This window comes from Typopeltis vanoorti, chromosome 15 (genome assembly GCF_054136105.1).
Source record: "Typopeltis vanoorti isolate ZY-2024b chromosome 15, IOZ_Tvanoo_1.0, whole genome shotgun sequence".
NCBI classification, from domain to species: Eukaryota; Metazoa; Arthropoda; class Arachnida; order Uropygi; family Thelyphonidae; genus Typopeltis; species Typopeltis vanoorti.
The window spans coordinates 32,570,854-32,590,121 of NC_143563.1; the positions used below are offsets into that span (position 1 = coordinate 32,570,854).

General features: G+C 34.6%; 1 protein-coding gene across 1 annotated transcript; it reads right to left on the bottom strand.

Moving 5' to 3' along the window:
- Positions 1-18,578: 18,578 nt before the first annotated feature.
- On the bottom strand, positions 18,579-19,058 carry LOC150098579 (zinc finger protein 346-like). Its single transcript, XM_090405270.1, has one exon. It carries the CDS (start codon positions 19,056-19,058, stop codon positions 18,579-18,581), a length of 480 nt encoding a protein of 159 aa, XP_090261396.1.
- Between the last annotated feature and the right edge of the window lie 210 nt (positions 19,059-19,268).

A 19,268-nucleotide genomic window follows, 5' to 3' on the forward strand; every position in this document is an offset into this window, starting at 1 on the left:
GTGTAAGATATGCAGTGACAAAATCACCTTGTAGTTGGAAAGAATTACCTGAAAGAGTTAAAAAACAGAATTCTTGGTTAATAAAATATAACCATCAGCTGAAGTGGGAAATTGGTTCACTAGCTTTGGACAAACTAAGAGATTGGGTGATAGAATCAACATGCAAATATCATATATTACTTGTCAAAACCATACGATGGCAATTCCACAACCATGGAAGAACCTTTGATGTATTTTCAATTTATTTATTTTCTGTATTGTTAGATTCAGTAAATACAATTTGTAAATAATATTTCTTTCAATAAAATGTGTAAATTTAAATGAACAAATTGGGTGTCGTATATGTGTTATACAAATTTAAGAAGAAAGATAGCATTTTTTTTTTTTTTTTTTGATTCATTGAATTAAAAGTCTTATTTGTTCGTTATCTACAAACAAGGTTAATGAAAATTAACAGTGTGGGAAAATAATTCACAAATAAATTCTACTTACAGAAATAGGTTAAGAGCACAAGGAATCGAAGGTAAAATTAATAGTTATATTGATAATTTCCCAACGGAAACCAAGAGTTCGAAACAAAACACACGATTTCTCACCTACGTACAAGAAAAGGCGACCGGATAAGACTTACTGAGAAATATACATTGTTGGAAAATAAATTCACATATACTTTATATATTTATTAATTCTGCTCAGTTATTCTGTTAGAATATGACCTGTAAAAGTAAAATACAGAAAATAACGAATCAATTTGAAAAAAAAAATAATAATTTCACTTGTCAGAATTCCATACTCTAGCAGCAATCGGAATTCGAAACCGGAAATAACACTTATCTTAAACAAAACGGCGCATAGACTTTCCCACCAAGGTCGGGCAACTTTAAGAAAAGACTTAATGAGAAATATTCAGTGTTGGAAAATAAATTCACATATACTTTATATATTTATTAATTCTACTCAGTTATTCTGTTAGAATAAGACTTTTAAAAGTAAAATACAGAAAATAACCAATCAATTTGAAAAAAAAAAAATAATAATAATAATTTCACTTGTCTGAATTCCATATTCTAACAGCAATCTAAATTAACATTAAATGTAAGCATTAATTTACTACACCAATGAATGCCGACGGTAACGAAGAATGAATAATTTTCATTCAAACATCTAGATACTAATCCCTTAGTCATATGTAAGTATTTGAGAAATATTCAAACTTGAGGAAATGCTACCTTTTGAACAATACCCCAATTTACGGATGTGGCTCATGTCATCCCCTTTGAAGAAAAGCGCTCGCTGGGGGATATTGCAATGACGAAACCTCACCATCTACGGTCCGTAATCTAAAGGACGAAGTAACTAGTTCAGGTTACAGTATTTACAGAAATTTCATTCTTTGTGGTTTTTGTGTTTGTGTTGTGTTGTGGATATAAAATTGAACTATTTTGGAATATTCGTATATAGAAGAGTCATCTGGAAAGCTGTAAGTACTTTTTTAACTTAAACATAACTGATCGCATGTTGTTTGGTAAGCGTAATTCTAATACTGAATAGTTTTTTTTTTTTGCCATAAGAATAATCATAGGGTATATATTAGAGTATCAACATGGACACATTAGCGATTTTTTATGTCTAATGTGTATGTGTGTGTGTGTGTGTGTGTGTGTTTAAGGACAGGTACTTTAAGTATATAATTAATTATTCAGAAAAGCTCGAAACACGAGAGCCATCACGACTTTCTCTAAGAATTCCTACACTTTAACAGGAAAGAAATACCCAAAATGTATTGGAAAATTAGTACAACCATCTATAGAAGAAAAAAAAACTGTATGTTTGTGTGACATAGAATATAGTTAAATTAAATTATCATTCCAAACTCAATAACAACAAACATTCACGTCACGAATCCTAATGTTATCTTGATCTTGATCTTGTCAGAAGTGTCCCACCAATCACGACACGATTACTTAACCACTAAAATCATCCTTCCCATTCAAAACAATAACGTCACTTATTTACAACTAACAACAAACATTCGCGTCACGATTCCTTATCTTATCTCGATCTTGATCTTGTTTAAAGTGTCCCACCAATCACGACACGATTTCTTATCCACAAATATCATCCTTTCCATTCAAAACAACAACGTCGCTTATTTACAAAAAACAAAAGGCGACATTTATTTACAAATAACAAAAGACGTCACTTATCTACATCTGAAAACAACACACACCCACGACACGATTCCTTATCTTATCTTGATCTTGATCTTGTCAGAAGTGACCACCAATCACGACACGATTTCTTATCCACTAATATCATCCTTTCCATTCAAAACAACAGCGTCACTTATTTACAAATGACGACATTTATTCACAAACAAACCAAAACACAAGAACTGAAGCCATTGACCACATATGCTCCCAGGGAAAATCCTGACTCATGAAGCCACGCACACCGGAAGCATTTGGTTTAAACTGTCCCACCAATCACAACACGAATCCTTATCTCTAATATATCTCCCTTTTCCATTCAAAACAACAACGTCACTTATTTACAAATGACGACATTTATTTACTAACAAACCAAAACACAAGAACTGAAGCCATTGACCACATATACTCCCAGGGAAAAGCCACGCCCACCGGAAGCATCTTATCTTGATCTTCATCTTGTCAGAATTGTACCACCAATCACAACACGAATCCTTATCTCTACCATCACCCATAATCCCATACGCGAACCAAAACACAAGAGCTGAAGCCAGTGACACATATGCCCACAGGGAAATTCCAAACATTCCAGACCCATGAAGCCATGTACACAATGACGTCATCAACCAATCACGTCACGATTCCTTATCTTATCTTGATCTTGATCTTGTCAGAAGTGGCTCCCATACTACTCAGTTAACGACTTAAGTCTTGATCACAACTCCATCATATTGCAACTAGGTGCCATACAAGATCTAACGGAAAACGCCACCACCTTTATAAGCTGGAAACAACTACCCTCGGCTTTCCAGGATAACACTGGCCCAGTTCCACATACATTCCACTGAAGATATAGAAAAGGCATTGAAAACCTTTGAAAAGCAAATACTAACCGCAATATCACAGGTAACAAATTTAATCAAGTGTGCACCACCAAATAAACTCCCAGAGGACATAAAATGTCCTATCCGTGAGAAAAACTGATTAAGAAGACAATATCACAGAACAGGGATCCCGCAGATAAACAGGCAGTTAACAGAGCAACAAACCAGTTTCGGAATGCTCTAAAGGACTACCGAACCAATTTTGGAATAACAAAATACATCACCTAAACAGAGAGGATCAGTCATTGTGGAGAATGATCAGATCACTTCGTTCGAAGCGTTACACGCTTCCTCCAATCTAAGGTGAATATAGAGTCGCCTACAATGATGAGGAAAAAGCAGAAACATTTGCAGACAGATTAGAAAGACAGTGCAGCCCCAATTATACCAATATAGATATAAACCTCATAAGAAAAATCCACACACAAGTGCGTAAAATTACTCAAAACGCCTCATTCCAATCCAACAACAAACCCGTGTCACCAACAGAAATATATGAGATCATAAGAAAACTAAACAACAAAAAGGCTCCGGGTCCGGATGGAATAACGAACAAAGCGCTCAAGCTACTCCCCCGTGAAGGGGTTATGCATGTGGTAGCCATCACCAATGCCATCCTTCGGCTAAATTATTTCCCAGAGCGATGGAAGCTTGCGGATGTCTTCCTAATTCCAAAAGCTGGAAAAAATACACAATTTCCTCAGAATTATAGACCCATCAGCCTTCTATCATGTGTAGGCAAAATAGCCGAACGGGCTATACTCACACAGATTCAAGAGGCAACAGATATCAATCACGTCATACAAGATGAGCAATTCGGCTTTAGGAAATATCACTCCTCAACGCTTCAAATTTACAGAGTCGTTGAATACATCATACAAGGGTTCGAATGACACCAATATTCTGGCGCAGTCTTCCTGGACATAACACAAGCATTTGATAGAATAAAGCACTATGGTCTAATTTTTAAACTACACCAACTAGGACACTAGTTCTACTTATCAAATCATATCTGAATAACAGAAAATTTAAGATAAAACTCAATTGAATCAGATCCACAGAGAGGAGAGTCACGCAGTCCCTCAAGGCTCTCTGTTGTCTCCCCTACTCTTCTCCATATAAATGGCAGATCTTCCCAAGTTGCCCCATCCATCACCGCTCTCTATGCCGATGACACAATTATCATAGCCAGATCCCTCCGTCTACATCTAGCCTCAAACAAGCTGCAGAGAGCAGTTCACTAATTAGAGAATTGGTGCAAAAAATGGCGTATCGCAATCAACCCAGGAAAAAGCTCTGCATTAGTTTTCACCAGACGCAAAGCAGAACCGAACACAAGCATACAAATGTTTGGAAAGGTCATCCCTTAGCACAGCTCTACCAAGTATCTAGCAGTTCATCTGGATAAACGCCTAAATTTTAAGACACACATAAATAGTGTCTCCACCAAAGCAAGCCAGACTATTGCACAGCTATATCCACTTTTGAATAGGAACAGCTTCCTAAACATAAAGAACAAAATTCTCCCCTACAAATCAGTGATAAGACCTCAGATAACTTACGCCTCACCAACTTGGGGACACACGTCTAAACAGAACATCCAAAGATTACAAACGATCCAGAACAAATGCCTAAGAATGGTATTTAATGCCCCTTGGTTCATCAGAAACCTGCAGTTACACCAAGAAGCTAACCTTCCAGATATCAAGACCTACATGACAGGCATAGCAGAAAAATTCTTCACAATTACAGATAATCACCCAAATCAACTAATTCGACAGGCAGCGGATTACTTAAATGGCATTAAAATCATTAAATACCCTTAAATACCATTAAATTACCCACAATAATCCCCTCATACACATGCTAAAATCAGATGAAGGGATGAAGAGTCAAGGACTCGATCCATCTCCCAAAGAAGTTCCAAGTGTAGCTAATAGCTATTAAACTGTCAGACACTAGTGCAGTGTTTCTCAAAGTGTGATACGCATACCCCTGGGGGTACGCGAAAGGTCTTCAGGGGGTACGTGGCAATTTTCGGCAATGCATCATTAACGCATGGAATCATTATTAAGAGAAAAAAAAAAAGAATTATTTTAAACGTATATATTTTCAGTTTTTTTCTGAAAACTTTAGTTTCCGAAAATCCCCACATATATCTCGCTAAAAAATCTAAAAGCTAAAAAAAAAAAAAAAAAAAGCTAAAAAAAAATTTGTGGGAAAAAGTACGAGTTATATTCGAATAAATACGGTAATTTTTTTAACTTTCAAATTCTTAAGTAGGTTAACACTTTCATTGCCAAGCTGAAAATTGGGATTTCGTGTGGTGGCCAAATTTTTTTAATTTTTTTTCATTTAGTTAACGACGTCCACGCGATAACGCGTGATCGGCCGTTTGGTGAGGGCTCGCATCGCGCGATATCGCGTGATTGGCAATGAACATGTTAAAGACTGGATTTATAAAACGCACAAAAGAGAGCAATACAGTCATACCCCGACTTACGCGAATCCGGAGTTACGCGGTTTCTTATATGTACGTATTCCCGTCCCGCTTCACGCCTCACCACTAGTCGTATCTTTCAGGCGGCGGCCGCATTCGCCAGTGTCGCACATGCTGTGAACAAGCACTGACGTGTTTCGCGCGGTCTCCATTCATACACGATTTTTGTAGTCTACAAACCTTGCGATTGTTTAATGTTATGTTCTTGAATAAAAATTTTATCACATAAAAAATAATAATGTCATCCAAAAGAAGTAAGTCCGATTCTTCTACAGCTAGCAAGAAAAGAAAAACATTGACTTTGGAAACAAAACTCCACATTATTAAGGATTTTGAAGGCGGAATGAAAATTTGTGAGCTAGCAAAGAAGTTCGATCTACAGGAATCCACAGTAAGAACAATCATAAAAGAAAGGTTTACAGATTTTGGAGGACATAGATTCTGACGAGGAACGAACTGTAGCCACAAGGCAAGGAATTATAAAATCATTAGCTTGCTATGGAGAAATTTTGCGTGACAAGAAAAAGACATTATGGCGTCAGACGAATCTATTAGATTTTATGAAACCATCGACATCGAAATAACTTTCTTTTTTTATGTACGAAAAACTACAATTATGATTATATTTTAAAAAAAATATAGGTGTTTTTGTAAACCTTTGGTCCCAATTGTATGTTTGTATATATAAATTACATGCAAAATTATACCCCGAGTTACGCGAATTCGACTTACGCACTTTTTGTTGGTCCCACCTACCGCGTAACTTCGGGGTTTTACTGTATAGTCGATACAAATAACTATAAGCAACAAGAAAACGTTGATATTATATCTGGATGAAATGAAATTGATAAGGGTGTGTCGTCTGACATCTCTAGAGAACCAACTAGGAAGAAGATGAAAAATTTTCATGTTATATGAATTACTTGAAATGTGGAATGAAGAGGAACCTATTCCAAATTTTATTCTATTAAAAATAAATCATATCTTTTGCTTACATGAACACATAAATTCAAATAAAATAGACATTTACAATGAAATATACTTTATTTATTTATTTATTTATTATTTTGATTAGGGGATACTTGGTAATAACGAAAATTTAAGACTGGGTACGCGGATATCTGAAGTTTGAGAAACACTGCTCTAGTGTCACAGGCAGGAGTCGAGGTATGGCATTCACGTCGTTCACAGGAAAGGTCAAACCTTTGAGTTAGTAAATATCACTATATTGGTTATGAATAATATAAATTAATATGTCTTTACTCTTTTATAAACAAAACAGTACATGTAGTAACATATATCAAGCCAACTGTTAGTTTGCTTTGAAAAATATGTTAATTTAGATCACTTAAAGTTGCAGGATCCATAATACGTTTAGCATAACAACAGATTGAATTTATTCGCAAAATATTTTTAGTTATAATGCAGACAGCTACTAATATACCAAGGCATGTTATACACTAAGTTTTAAAAGAGGTAAACCGTGAGTAGACATATCGGTAGACAATAAATAACGGAAAAAACTCACGTAGAAAGATTATTTATTAGTATAATTTTCGCCTGTGTGTCACAGGCATCTTAAGATGCCTGTGACACACAGGCAAAAATTATACTAATAAATAATCTTTCTATGTGAGTTTTTTCCGTTATTTATTGTGTATGTTATACACTGAAATCGGTTCTTATCGAAATCCTTTATCTTGAAACTGAGCACTAAACATGATTCATCAAATTTTCTTGCTTTTAAAGCTTATTTATATTTCTACTTATCTCCTATAGCATTTAAGTTTTTGCTTTTAGAAACCAGTCAAAAACCTATCCATTACCAAAAAAAGATGTTTTGCTTTTGAGTGAGTCTAGAACTTAACCGAAGAACAAGTAGCATTCTGTGCAATTAAATTTGACAACAAAGAGAAAGAAAAAAAAAAAAATAGAATAGCTACAACAGCGTTAAAGCAGTCTTTGGAAATAAAATAAAGGAAGTACTCTCAACATTTTTTAACCCTTGTGTAATTAATTGTTCTTACGAATACAGTAAATAGATATGCCAAAATAGCGTAGAGAGAGATGAAACTTTTTTTTTGGTAATCACACACACACACACACACACACGAGAGTAGTGGCGCATACGACCTATAACTGAGCATCTGCAGTGATTGCTAATTCATAAGTAGCACACAACATAAATAAAAAAAATGAATTTTAATTAGGAAAAGATTTTTGGAAATTTTTCTAGTGTTTTTTCCTTTTATTTGGGGGGTGCCCGGGCCCCTTGCCCCCCCCCCCTTCCTCTGGGTGCGCCACTGCACGAGAGTTTTACAAATTCACAGTACATCAGCATCTTGGATGGAGAAGAAACTTGTCAGTTGGTACTAGAATTTAATTTAGTTGAATATATGTGCAATATCAAATCTATGTCTTGTAATTTAGTTTTATATTTCTTTCTTTCTTTCTTTTTTTTTTATCATGTTTTCATAGAGATGACAAGCAGAAAGGCATCGGAATTGTGGAAACTGTATGGTTACTCATTTATTAAAAGAATGAGCGATTTCAGGTATGAAGAACTTGTATTTAAAAAGAATATAATGTAATCAGTACACCAGAGAATGTTGGATGCATTGCAAATCGCAGAGAACATTGTACGGGTTTCTCTGTAAATGTTTTGCAGAGAAATTTTAGACATTTTTAGGAATCTCATTTTTATTGTATAACTAGATCTTCAGCGCGCGTAGTACGCTAAATGCCGATTTGCTTCTGTTCTATTTATTTTTAAAAACAGAGTTAGCGGAGATTAAAATAATAAAGTAAATCTTCTAATCCCTTTTATTCAAAAAAAAAAAAAAAAAGAGTAAGAGCCTCTTTGCCTTGATTGAACGTGCCGAGGCGTTGGCATCTAACGCTGGGCCTATGGAAAACAACTTACCGGACCCTCTAAAGTGGAAATAAAAAGCAGAAAAAAATTGACGCGTGGACCCTTGAAAATCGTATCCGGGAATCCCATTTCACCTTTACCTCTATCCTTCGATGCTGGGAATGTGTTGTGAGACATAGATATTGCATTCTCCTCTGTTAGTATTGGATGCCTTACACACGCCTATTGATTCAAGGCAACTTCATGAGACATCCACTGGACTCAATGGTGAGGTAGTTACAGTCTGTTATCTTTGCGAAAGCTGTGCAGTTAATATTAGACAGGTGAACATAATTCAGTGGCATCAGTGTACACATAAGGAAGGGTGCAATCCTGATTGCTAGATACTGATGTGTTCACCAATTCTCATATTATTCACAATATTCTAGAGATTACTGATTAAACAGGCGGGCCGACTAGATTGTGAATATTTTAATATCTAAGAGGATTAATCATGTTCCCAGTATCTAATTATTTCACAAAGAATTTTGAAGCACTTTAAAATCAAGAATCGTAATTCTTTCCTGTTCAACACTGTTCGTGTTCCATAATTCAGAATTGTAAACTTTATTATAGATTCAGTATGTGTATAACACACGCACGCACGTACGCACTCAAACAGGAAGTTGCAAAGCTGTAACATCAGCGATGAATGTGGACAACGGGGCTAAACAGAGAAAAGGAACATAATGATTTTTTTTTTTTTGAACAACTAGAAGTTCAACTATCCTTCTAAGCACTACGCAAGGAAGATTGCTGCAGATGGCAGAAGTTGATAATGAAAGAAGAGGATGAGAATTTGGTTCGATAGTTTTCAAACTGGATTGCCAATGGATAATGATCCGTTCATGGTTTTAGTGGCTTAGAGGAAAGTGAAGGAATGACGAAGGTCAGGTGGGTGTTCATTAAGAATATTTTTTGAATAGTATCAAGAATTTTTAGAGAGGTTTTTGGTGGTTTGGGATGTGCATATGGTTGGCAGTAGAATATCAAACTTCTTCAACATAGAATATTTATTGGAGTACGAGTAGGCTGTGCCTATGCCAGCAAATGCTAGAAGTTGTCAATACAAGATGAGAATCTGTTGTTGTCCGGAGATTTCGGTATTATCAAAGATAAGAGAGAGGGTAATCTCTCCAAAAATAATATAGGAAAGCACATGAAATGCTTGGGTATTAAAGACCTGTCATGAAGAATTATGGTATGCATTTTAGTATTATTATTATTATTATTAATTAAACTATAGATAGAACCTCAGGGGGGGGGGATCAGCGAGTGAAGGTCATTTAAGTAGAGGAGGAAGAGGGTGAACGAAAGTATACTCCCTCACAGGTTGGAGAATCAGAAGAGAGAAATCCATTCATCAAGACACTCAGTTTACAACCAGAAACGTTTTGTCACTTAATTGCAAAGGTTTGAGGACAATTCGCTAGATGGAAGTTTAGCAAGCAAGCTTACTCCCCAAATTTGATCGCATGTCCGGTAAATAACTATGAGCGACCGCATGTGGTTCCTTAAATCTTTCCATTGATGGCTTGTTTAAAAAAAAAAGTATTATTAATTTAACTACAATTTCATGGTAGAAGGTATAAGAGCAAATGTAAAATGCATTTGCCGCTTTTGATTGAATATTGGTTATATTATTTTCCTGACATAATTTAAAGACAAATCGAGATATGAATTTAATAGTACTTTATTTAAAACATAAAATCTGGTTATAAAATTAAAAAATTAGCTTGATATATCACCTGGAAGTTACTAGTTATCATTACAGGTTGTATTCTTCGGCATGAAACGTATGCAAAATTTCAGAAACCTGACTAGGACGCTAACCGAGACAAAGAGGGGGGGAGGAATCTTAAGGACATTGGTTCCTAGAGACGCTTATGAAAGATTTTTAGGTTGGTACCTTTTAACTGGCATTTTCAAGTTTAAAACAGTTCACTTAAGCACCATAATAAATCTGCATCCTAGAATTGTTCGCTCATGAGAATCAGAGGAGATAATAATCTTTGAAATCTAAATGACTGTGAAGATGGAAATTTGTACTTTTAAATATTTTGGTTATGGATATTAACTATATTAACTTCCATAATGATAAGTTAAATTTTCTTCAGTTGTGCGTAAAAATTATCTGTGATTGCAGGCTTTTATATATAATGTTTATTATTGACCAAAGGTACATAAAAATTCAACATCTAAACTTTCATTTATCTATTTTAAGTAGGAAACATTTTGCAAGTTCTTCAGTTGTGCGTAAAAATTATCTGGGATTGCAGGCTTTTACATATAATATTTAATATTGAATTCGATATAAAATTCGGTACATATAAAATTCGATAAAATAAAAATAAAATATATATATTTTATTTTTATTTTATAAAATAAAATTGTATAAAATAAAAAGTAAAAAACATTTTGCAAGTTGCAATGATATATTACGATTTTTAAGGTGAATCTGGAGGTTTTAAGAACTCCAATTTCTTTTGGTGCTTTTTGCTACTCTCGTGTTCGCTAAAAGGTACAGGACCTGAACATGTCACATTACACACTGAACAGTGCAGTGTCATATTTTCAAAACGTTGTGAAGTGTCCATTATCTCGTCGTCAATTGACGATGTTCCGCTTGCTTCCTGGTCTTCCATGCTATCTGTTTCTTTCTGAACATCGTTTTTTTTCAACATCTTTCGGTGTCGAGTCCCTTGTAGATGCATTTGGAACGGTTTGTCGCCTGTAGTCTTCACACCACACAGAGAGCATATAATAAAATCGGGGACTTTCTCCTTGCCACCATTTTCTTCCTGCGCTACATTCTTGGCGTGTTTACCAGTATGTAGATGAATCTGGTAGTTCAACGGTCCTGTAAATACCTTGCCGCAAAGGTCGCATTGATAGATCATATCTGATACTTCAGCACTTGCCATTTCCTGAAAACAGACAATGCACTAATTAGGAATCAAGATAGTGATTAACTTTCCATTGTGTAATATAGGATACAAATTTTTTATTTGAATCATATTAAAATATTTCCAAACTGAATAGCATTAAAAAATCAGACACTATGTATACGTCCATTTTTAAATTGTTTTCAGTATCTTCTTCCGGGCTGTTCTCACTGATGAAACATCGATGAAGGTTAAATTTCTGTGGAAGAGTCGATTCTCCATAGAATGAAACAGAATTTTACAGTGAAGGGTCAGCGAAGTAGTAAAAAGGTATGTGATAATGGATAAATACGAATTTATAATTTTGTAATGAATAATTTTTCTCATGAATACCGTGATGTAAGTATACATCAGTATACTGCCAGATACAAAGTAATACAGTTAAACTGTGTTTCTTTGTACCCACCTTGTCGTTTGTTTCTTTTTGTGTAGCCCTATGGAAATGATGATTGCATTCCTAGTGCTAGGAAGTCAAAAGACCATTATAACTTGAATTCTGTTTCTTTCTCAGGCGTCAGTAATCACTTTTTTTTTCTAAGAATTTATTCGGCAAGTTCCTTAGTTGATCTCTGGCACGAGCACCTTATTCATCCCACACCTCCTCCAAGAAAGCTTCGATGCTGGCTGTGTATCTTTGGTGTGGCCGTAACTCCCCATATTATGGACAAATCAGAGAAATCACGTGAGCTTTGTATCGAAGCTCGATTGTTTTCTCTGTAGAAAACATCTCAAAGGTCTCATCAGTGGGAGCCAGGCTAGAAATACCAAGATTTAGTAATACAGAGCTTATAAGTATTTTACCAGAACAAGTTACCATAAGGTGTTTTAACCTTATTAAATAAAAATCTCAGGGGGAGATATAAATGTAGAAAGTATTTTACCTTGGTATTACTAAATCTTGGTATTTCTAGTCTGGCTCCCACTGATGAGACCTCAATAAAGGTCGAAACTGGTCTGGGTAGTGGCCCCTTGCCTTTAATACAAAGCATCATACATCGCCTCCAGGAGATGTGTTTTGCATTAAGGGTAAATATTAAGATTAGTGATCAGAGCTTATTCTACTTTTACCAAGAGTTGCCTTGGTCTTGCACTACTTTGAGGGCAGCTAGACTTCCAATACGTGCAGGCGCCAACTTGACTTGTTTGTCTGTTTGCTTACTTGGGAAATGGAGTAAAACCAGGTTTAAAATAGATTGGTATTTTTAACATTTATTACACCCAAGGCAAAATACTTTCTACAATCTATTAATAATTGAAAACTAAGGTGATGTACCCAAGTAATTTTTTTTAATCTCTTTTTCTTCTATGTATTAATCACCCGATAAAATCTTCTGGAAAGACGAAACTAGTAGTGCGTTTAAATATAAATTAGTTATATTCTCTTTAAACATTTAGCTATACAGTCATATAAATGATTTTCTTTAAAGCGTGTACACCGCGCATATATATATATATATATATATATATATATATTAAGGTTACCAAGTAATTTTTTTTTAAACTTGGTTATTTTACTCCTAATCCCAAGTAAGCAAACAGTTAAGTTTGCGCCTGAACGTAGTTCAAGTCTAAAGGTGGTTCAACACCAGGGCAACTCATTGTAAAGGTGGGTAAAGCTCTGATCTCTATTCTTAGTATTTTCCATAATGTAAAGCACATCTCACTAAGAGATGTATACTGCAATAAAAAAAAAAAACTTATTTACATCTATATCTCCTCCAGAGATTCTTATTCAAAATAAAAACACCTTGTAGCAACTTGTATAGGTAAAGTTGATAAGGCTCTGTATTACTAAAACCGTGGTATTTCGGGTCTAGCTACTCACTGAGGAGACCTCAAAACAGGTTGAAACCGGTCTGGGTAGTGACCTCACCCATAATGTATTGCAGTATACATCTCTCAGTGAGATGTGCTTTACATTATGGAAAATACTAAGAATAGAGATCAGAGCTTTACCCACCCCTACAATGAGTTGCCCTGGTGTTGCACCACCTTTAGACTTGAACAACGTTCAGGCGCAAACTTAACTGTTTGCTTACTTGGGATTAGGAGTAAAATATATATAATATATATATATATTTATAAAAATAAATTTAACTGACTAGAACCCGAGAAAGTATAACAAAAACCTTTAATACATCACAACTAGTTTCATCGGTGATCCGACTTCTTCAGGTGAGAAATAAAAACATAAGACATAAAATAACACGGTAAAAAATGAACTTTACAGCTTAATAAAAAGCAGAATAATAACAGTCATATTTGAATAGGTGACCGCGTGCTACCGTTGGCATGAGTAGAATGTGTGCGACAGCTAATTTTTGATCTAACCTTGAAGAACAGCCACATCAAGTTGATTGGGAACGCACTACTAATTTATATATTTGCAAGGATGAATTCGAAAGAAGAATCATCGAATCAAAAGAAATAGTTCTGGACCCTTCACATTTAAACAATAATCTTAGCTACAATTTACCCGATTCCCATAGCGCAGTAATCCAGTACTGGCGATCAAAAATTAGCTGTCGCACACATTCTACTCATGCCAACGGTAGCACGCGGTCACCTATTCAAATATGACTGTTATTATTCTGCTTTTTATTAAGCTGTAAAGTTCATTTTTTACCGTGTTATTTTATGTCTTATGTTTTTATTTCTCACCTGAAGAAGTCGGATCACCGATGAAACTAGTTGTGATGTATTAAAGGTTTTTGTTATACTTTCTCGGGTTCTAGTCAGTTAAATTTATTTTTATAAATGTATACATCCCGAGTAAATCCTAATTTCAACAATATATATATATATATATATATATATATATATATATATATATATATATATATATATATATATATATATATATATATATATATATATATATATATATATATATATATATATATATATATATATATATATATATGCACAAATGGATAAATGCATATGAATAAATAATGTGAGATATAATTATAATTATATAATTATATACATTAAATTAACAAGCAAAACCTTATTCGATACGCAAAAAATAGACTTTCCCAAGAATCCCCTACGCATTTTTTTTAAATATATTGTCCCAATGAATCAATAGGATTTTCGTAAAGTGATTAGTATTTTTATTAAATAAATAAAACAAAAATTCTATTTTGTTCCTGTCTGCAGCTGCTCGCCCATTGCGAGTCCGAACATATTAGTCGAGTCCTGGTATGTATTATGTAAATGATAAGAGCTTTTTCATTTCTTCGAACTGCCCATTCGGTAATAACTACATTTGTTTATGCTATTAACGTTGCTAGTAGAAATCATTGTATAGATACAGAGTGGTTTATTATTGTAATCAGTATAAAGCAAAAAACACACTTACTTGAGACACTCATCAATGCTTGCATAAGTACATATAGTCAATTTAAACACTGAAACTAAAACGTGTCCCACTATTTTATATATTTTACCCGAAACTCATTGTTAAATCTAAATTTGGATAAGTGTAAATTAAATATTTATTTTGGATTTGAAAAGAATAAAAACCATTATTAGTATAGCGATTTCAATATATAGAATAATAATCTTATTTAGTATTAGTTTTCTGTTAATAGGAAGAAAAAAAAATCGATGAAGTTCTTTTCTAAACCTTTATTAGAAGATTAGCACATTTCTCTAAGGAAACAAAAAAATGGGAATAATATACTTCAGCATTTTTTTCACCATAGCCTATTTGATTAGTTTTTTTTTTTTGTTTGTTTGTTTCATTCTTTTTCTTTTTCCCCCCCGTTAACATTAACTTAACTGTCACTTTTTGTTGATTTATTTCTTTTGTTCTTCGGAACTTCCTCTCCATCCTTCCCTGTTACAATATTGCAGAAAAGTCAGATCTTCCGATATATAAGGTGGCCAGATGTCTACCTGCCACTCTACGCGAAATCTCTCATTTATGTGTAATCCAGTAGTACCAAGTAGAAAAACTAGCAAGTTATTTTATAAATGTGTAGTGAACAAGTATACCTAAATTGAACCATATTAAATCCATATACATAATCTAATTGCCAGCTTGGTTGACCGAGTGGATCAATCTCAACTTTCCAACAACCATCTGTTGGTTAGAATCCTTAATGTTCTAAGTAGAGTTTTGGATTATTTATCTATTAACTCACCCATGGCATTCCATATACTCTAGGTTTAAAATCTTTTCTTTTTTTTGGTAGAGGGGGGAGGGAAAGCCAACTCCGTCATCAAAATCCCTTCTCCTTACATTAGCCAGGTCACCGGTCTAGTTGGCCGAGTGGTTAACATGACCGCTCTTCAACCAACAGGTTGCATATTCGAATCCCGCACATGCGATGAATAGTCGTCTTTGTCTTCAGGCAAGAGATGATTTTTGATATCCCGGAAGTGAGACAATTGCTCCGTTTAATGGAGATCTGAGACCTGTCCATGATCTATCCCATAGCATGGAAGCAAGACTTTATTCAGCACATTAAAAAAAAAAAAAAAAGATAAAATTCTGCCATCAAGTTATCGTGCCGTCTCCGCTTGCCTGATTCTCTCGAAAATGAGGATGGTTAACAACAGCGTGCACAATTCCTTACCACTCGAAGGATCGCTAATTAATATTTGCCTACTTGATTCACAATGAATCCCTAGCCAATATTACGCAACTTTGGACACAAAACACAAAAAAGTCTGAAGTGACTTCTGCGGTTGATTTTAACATTTTGTAGAACATTTGACCACGTCTCGGCATAGAGAACTACTGACCTCAAATTATGCACAGTTTGGCTGATGACAGTATAGTGCATTGCAATTTATCACAGTCTCAATCTTCAAGGTCTTCCATAATCAATTACTTAAACATGATTTCCTTGCCGTTCTCTAGTGAAGTGAGAATAGTCCAATTTGGTAATATAAAATATTTCTTGCTACAAAACAAAGTCCTTTTTTTTTTCATCATCTCTACAACCTGATACCTGTCCATGATCTATCCCATCACATGGAAGCAAGACTTCATTCAGCACATTAAAAAAAAAAAAGATAATATTCGACCACCTTGGGGGTCGCATTTTTGAGAAAGACTTTAAAACCGTTTACCTTTCTTTATGCTTTACCTCCAAAATTACACTGCCTTCCATGCTAGATCAGATTCATTGCGTAGTTGCTTTTGTTTCTTATATGTTGCATGGACAATGAAACCTATAAACATGCGGTTTTGAAACCTGTCGTGTATGGTTGATATAATTCCTACGTATATTTAAGATTAATTCTGGGACATGATTTTAATTTTCCTTCTACACGCAAACGTGATTCCTTTGCTGCTTGTTATTTTCTCTCAGAACTATGGAGAGTGTTGCGCATTTATCAAGTCCAAATTCCATACAAATATCTTCACTGAAGAATCGGACTGTATTGTGCAGGGACGGAATTTTTCGCCATGATGTTTCTTATGATTTGAGATCGTCCATCTGTAATAACAGATGTGATATTTTCCTTGATGATTGATACCCGAAGCTAGTTTTCTTTAGAATTAATGTTAGAGCAATCAGGCTAGGGTGAACAATAGAGGTGGTGATAGGGAGTCACCTTGGAAAATATTTTTCCGTCGATGCTCACTCTACCCAGATTGTCTCCAAACTGGATTTCGAAAGTTATAAAACTGGATTGCCAATGGATATTGATCAGTTCATGGTTTTAGTGGCTTAGAGGAAAGTGAAGGAATGATGAAGGCCACGTGGGTAGTTCACTAAGAATATTTTTTGAATAGCATCAAGAATTTTTAGAGAGGTGTTTGGTGGTTTGGGATGTGCATACTGTTCGCAGTAGAATATCAAACTTCTTGACCATGGAATACCGGTATTTCTTGGAGTACGAGTAGGATATGCATGCGCCATCAAATGCTAGTAGTGTTAGGTCAGTACAAGACGAGAATCTGTTGTTGTCCGGAGATTTCGGTATTATCAAAGATAAGAGAGAGGGTGATCTCTCCAAAAATAATACAGCAAAGCATGAAATGCTTGAGTATTAAAGACCTGTCATGAAGAATTATGGTATGCATTTTATTATTATTATTATTATTATTATTATTATTATTATTATTATTATTATTATTATTATTAGCAAAACTATAGATAGAACCTGAGAGGAGGGGGGTAAGCGGGTGAAGGTCATTAAAGAAGCGGAGGAAGAGTGTGAACAAAAGTACACTCCCTCACTGGTTGGAGAATCTGAAGAGAGAATCCACTCATCACGACACTCAGTTTGCAACTGGAAAGGTTTTATCACTTAATTGCAAAGATTTGAGGAAAACCTGCAAGATGGAAGTTTAGCAAGCAAGATTATTTCTCAAAATTGATCGAATGTCCGATAAATAATTAAGAGCGACCAAATGTGGCTCTTTAAATCTTTCATTGATGGCTTATTTCAAAAAAGTGAGTATTATTAATTTAACTGCAATCTCATATTAAGAGGAAATGTGAAACACATTTGCCGCTTTTGAATGAATATCGGTTATATTATTTTCCTGATATAATTTAAAGAAAAATCGAGATATTCATTTAATAGTACTTTATTTAAAACATAAAATCTGGTTACAAAATTTTTAAAAAAATTAGCTTGATATATCACATGGAAGTTACAAATTATCATTACAGGTTATATCGGCATGAAACGTATGCGTAATTTTAGAAACCTGGCAGGAAGATAATTGAGACAAAGAGGGGGGGGGATATCAGAATCAGAATGACATTGTTTTCTAGAGACGCTTATGAAAGATTTTTAGGTTGGTTCCTTTTAACAGGCATTTTCAAGTTTAAAACAGTTCAGTAAAGCACCATAATAAATCTGCATCCTAGAATTGTTCGCTCATGAGAATCAGAGGAGATAATAATCTTTGAAATCTAAATGATTGTGAAGATGGAAATTTGTACGTTTAAATATTTTGGTAATGGATATTAACTGTATTAACTTCCAAAAGAATAAGTTAAATTTTCTTCAGTTCTGCGTAAAAATTATCTGTGATTGCAAGCTTTTACATATAATGTTCAATATTGACCAAAGGTACATAAAATTCAACATCTTTCATTTATCTATTTTAAGTAGGAAATATTTTGCAAGTTGTAATGATATATTACGATTTTTTTAAGATGAATCCGGAGGTTTAAAGAACCCCAATTTCTTTCGGTGCTTTTTGCTACTCTCGTGTTCTCTAAAAGGTACAGGACCTGAACATGTCACATTACACACTGAACAGTACAGTGTCATATTTTCAAAACACTGTGTAGTGTCCATTACCTCGTCGTCAATTGACGATGTTCCGCTAGCTTCCTGGTCTTCCATGCTTTCTGTTTCTTTCTGAACATCGTTTTTTTCCAACATCTTTCGATGTCGAGTCCCTTGTAGATGCATTTGGAACGGTTTGTCGCCTGTAGTCCTCACATCACACACAGAGCATATCATATAATCGACGACTTTTTCGTTGTTACCGTTTCCTTCCTTGCTCGCTAAATTCTTCGCGGGTTTACCATTATCTAGATGCATCTGGTAGTTCACGGGTCCCGTAAATACCTTGCAGCAAAGGTCGCATTGATAGATCTTATCTGATACTTCAGCACTTGCCATTTCCTGAAAACAGACAATGGACTAATTAGGAATCAAGATAGTGATTAACTTCCCATCGTGTAATATTGGATAACATTTCTTTATTTGAATCATATTAAAATTTTTCCCAAGTGAATAGCATTACAAAATCTGACACTATGTATATGTCCACTTATATATTCTTTTCAGTATCTTCTTCCGGGCTGTTCTCACTGATAAAACATCCATGAA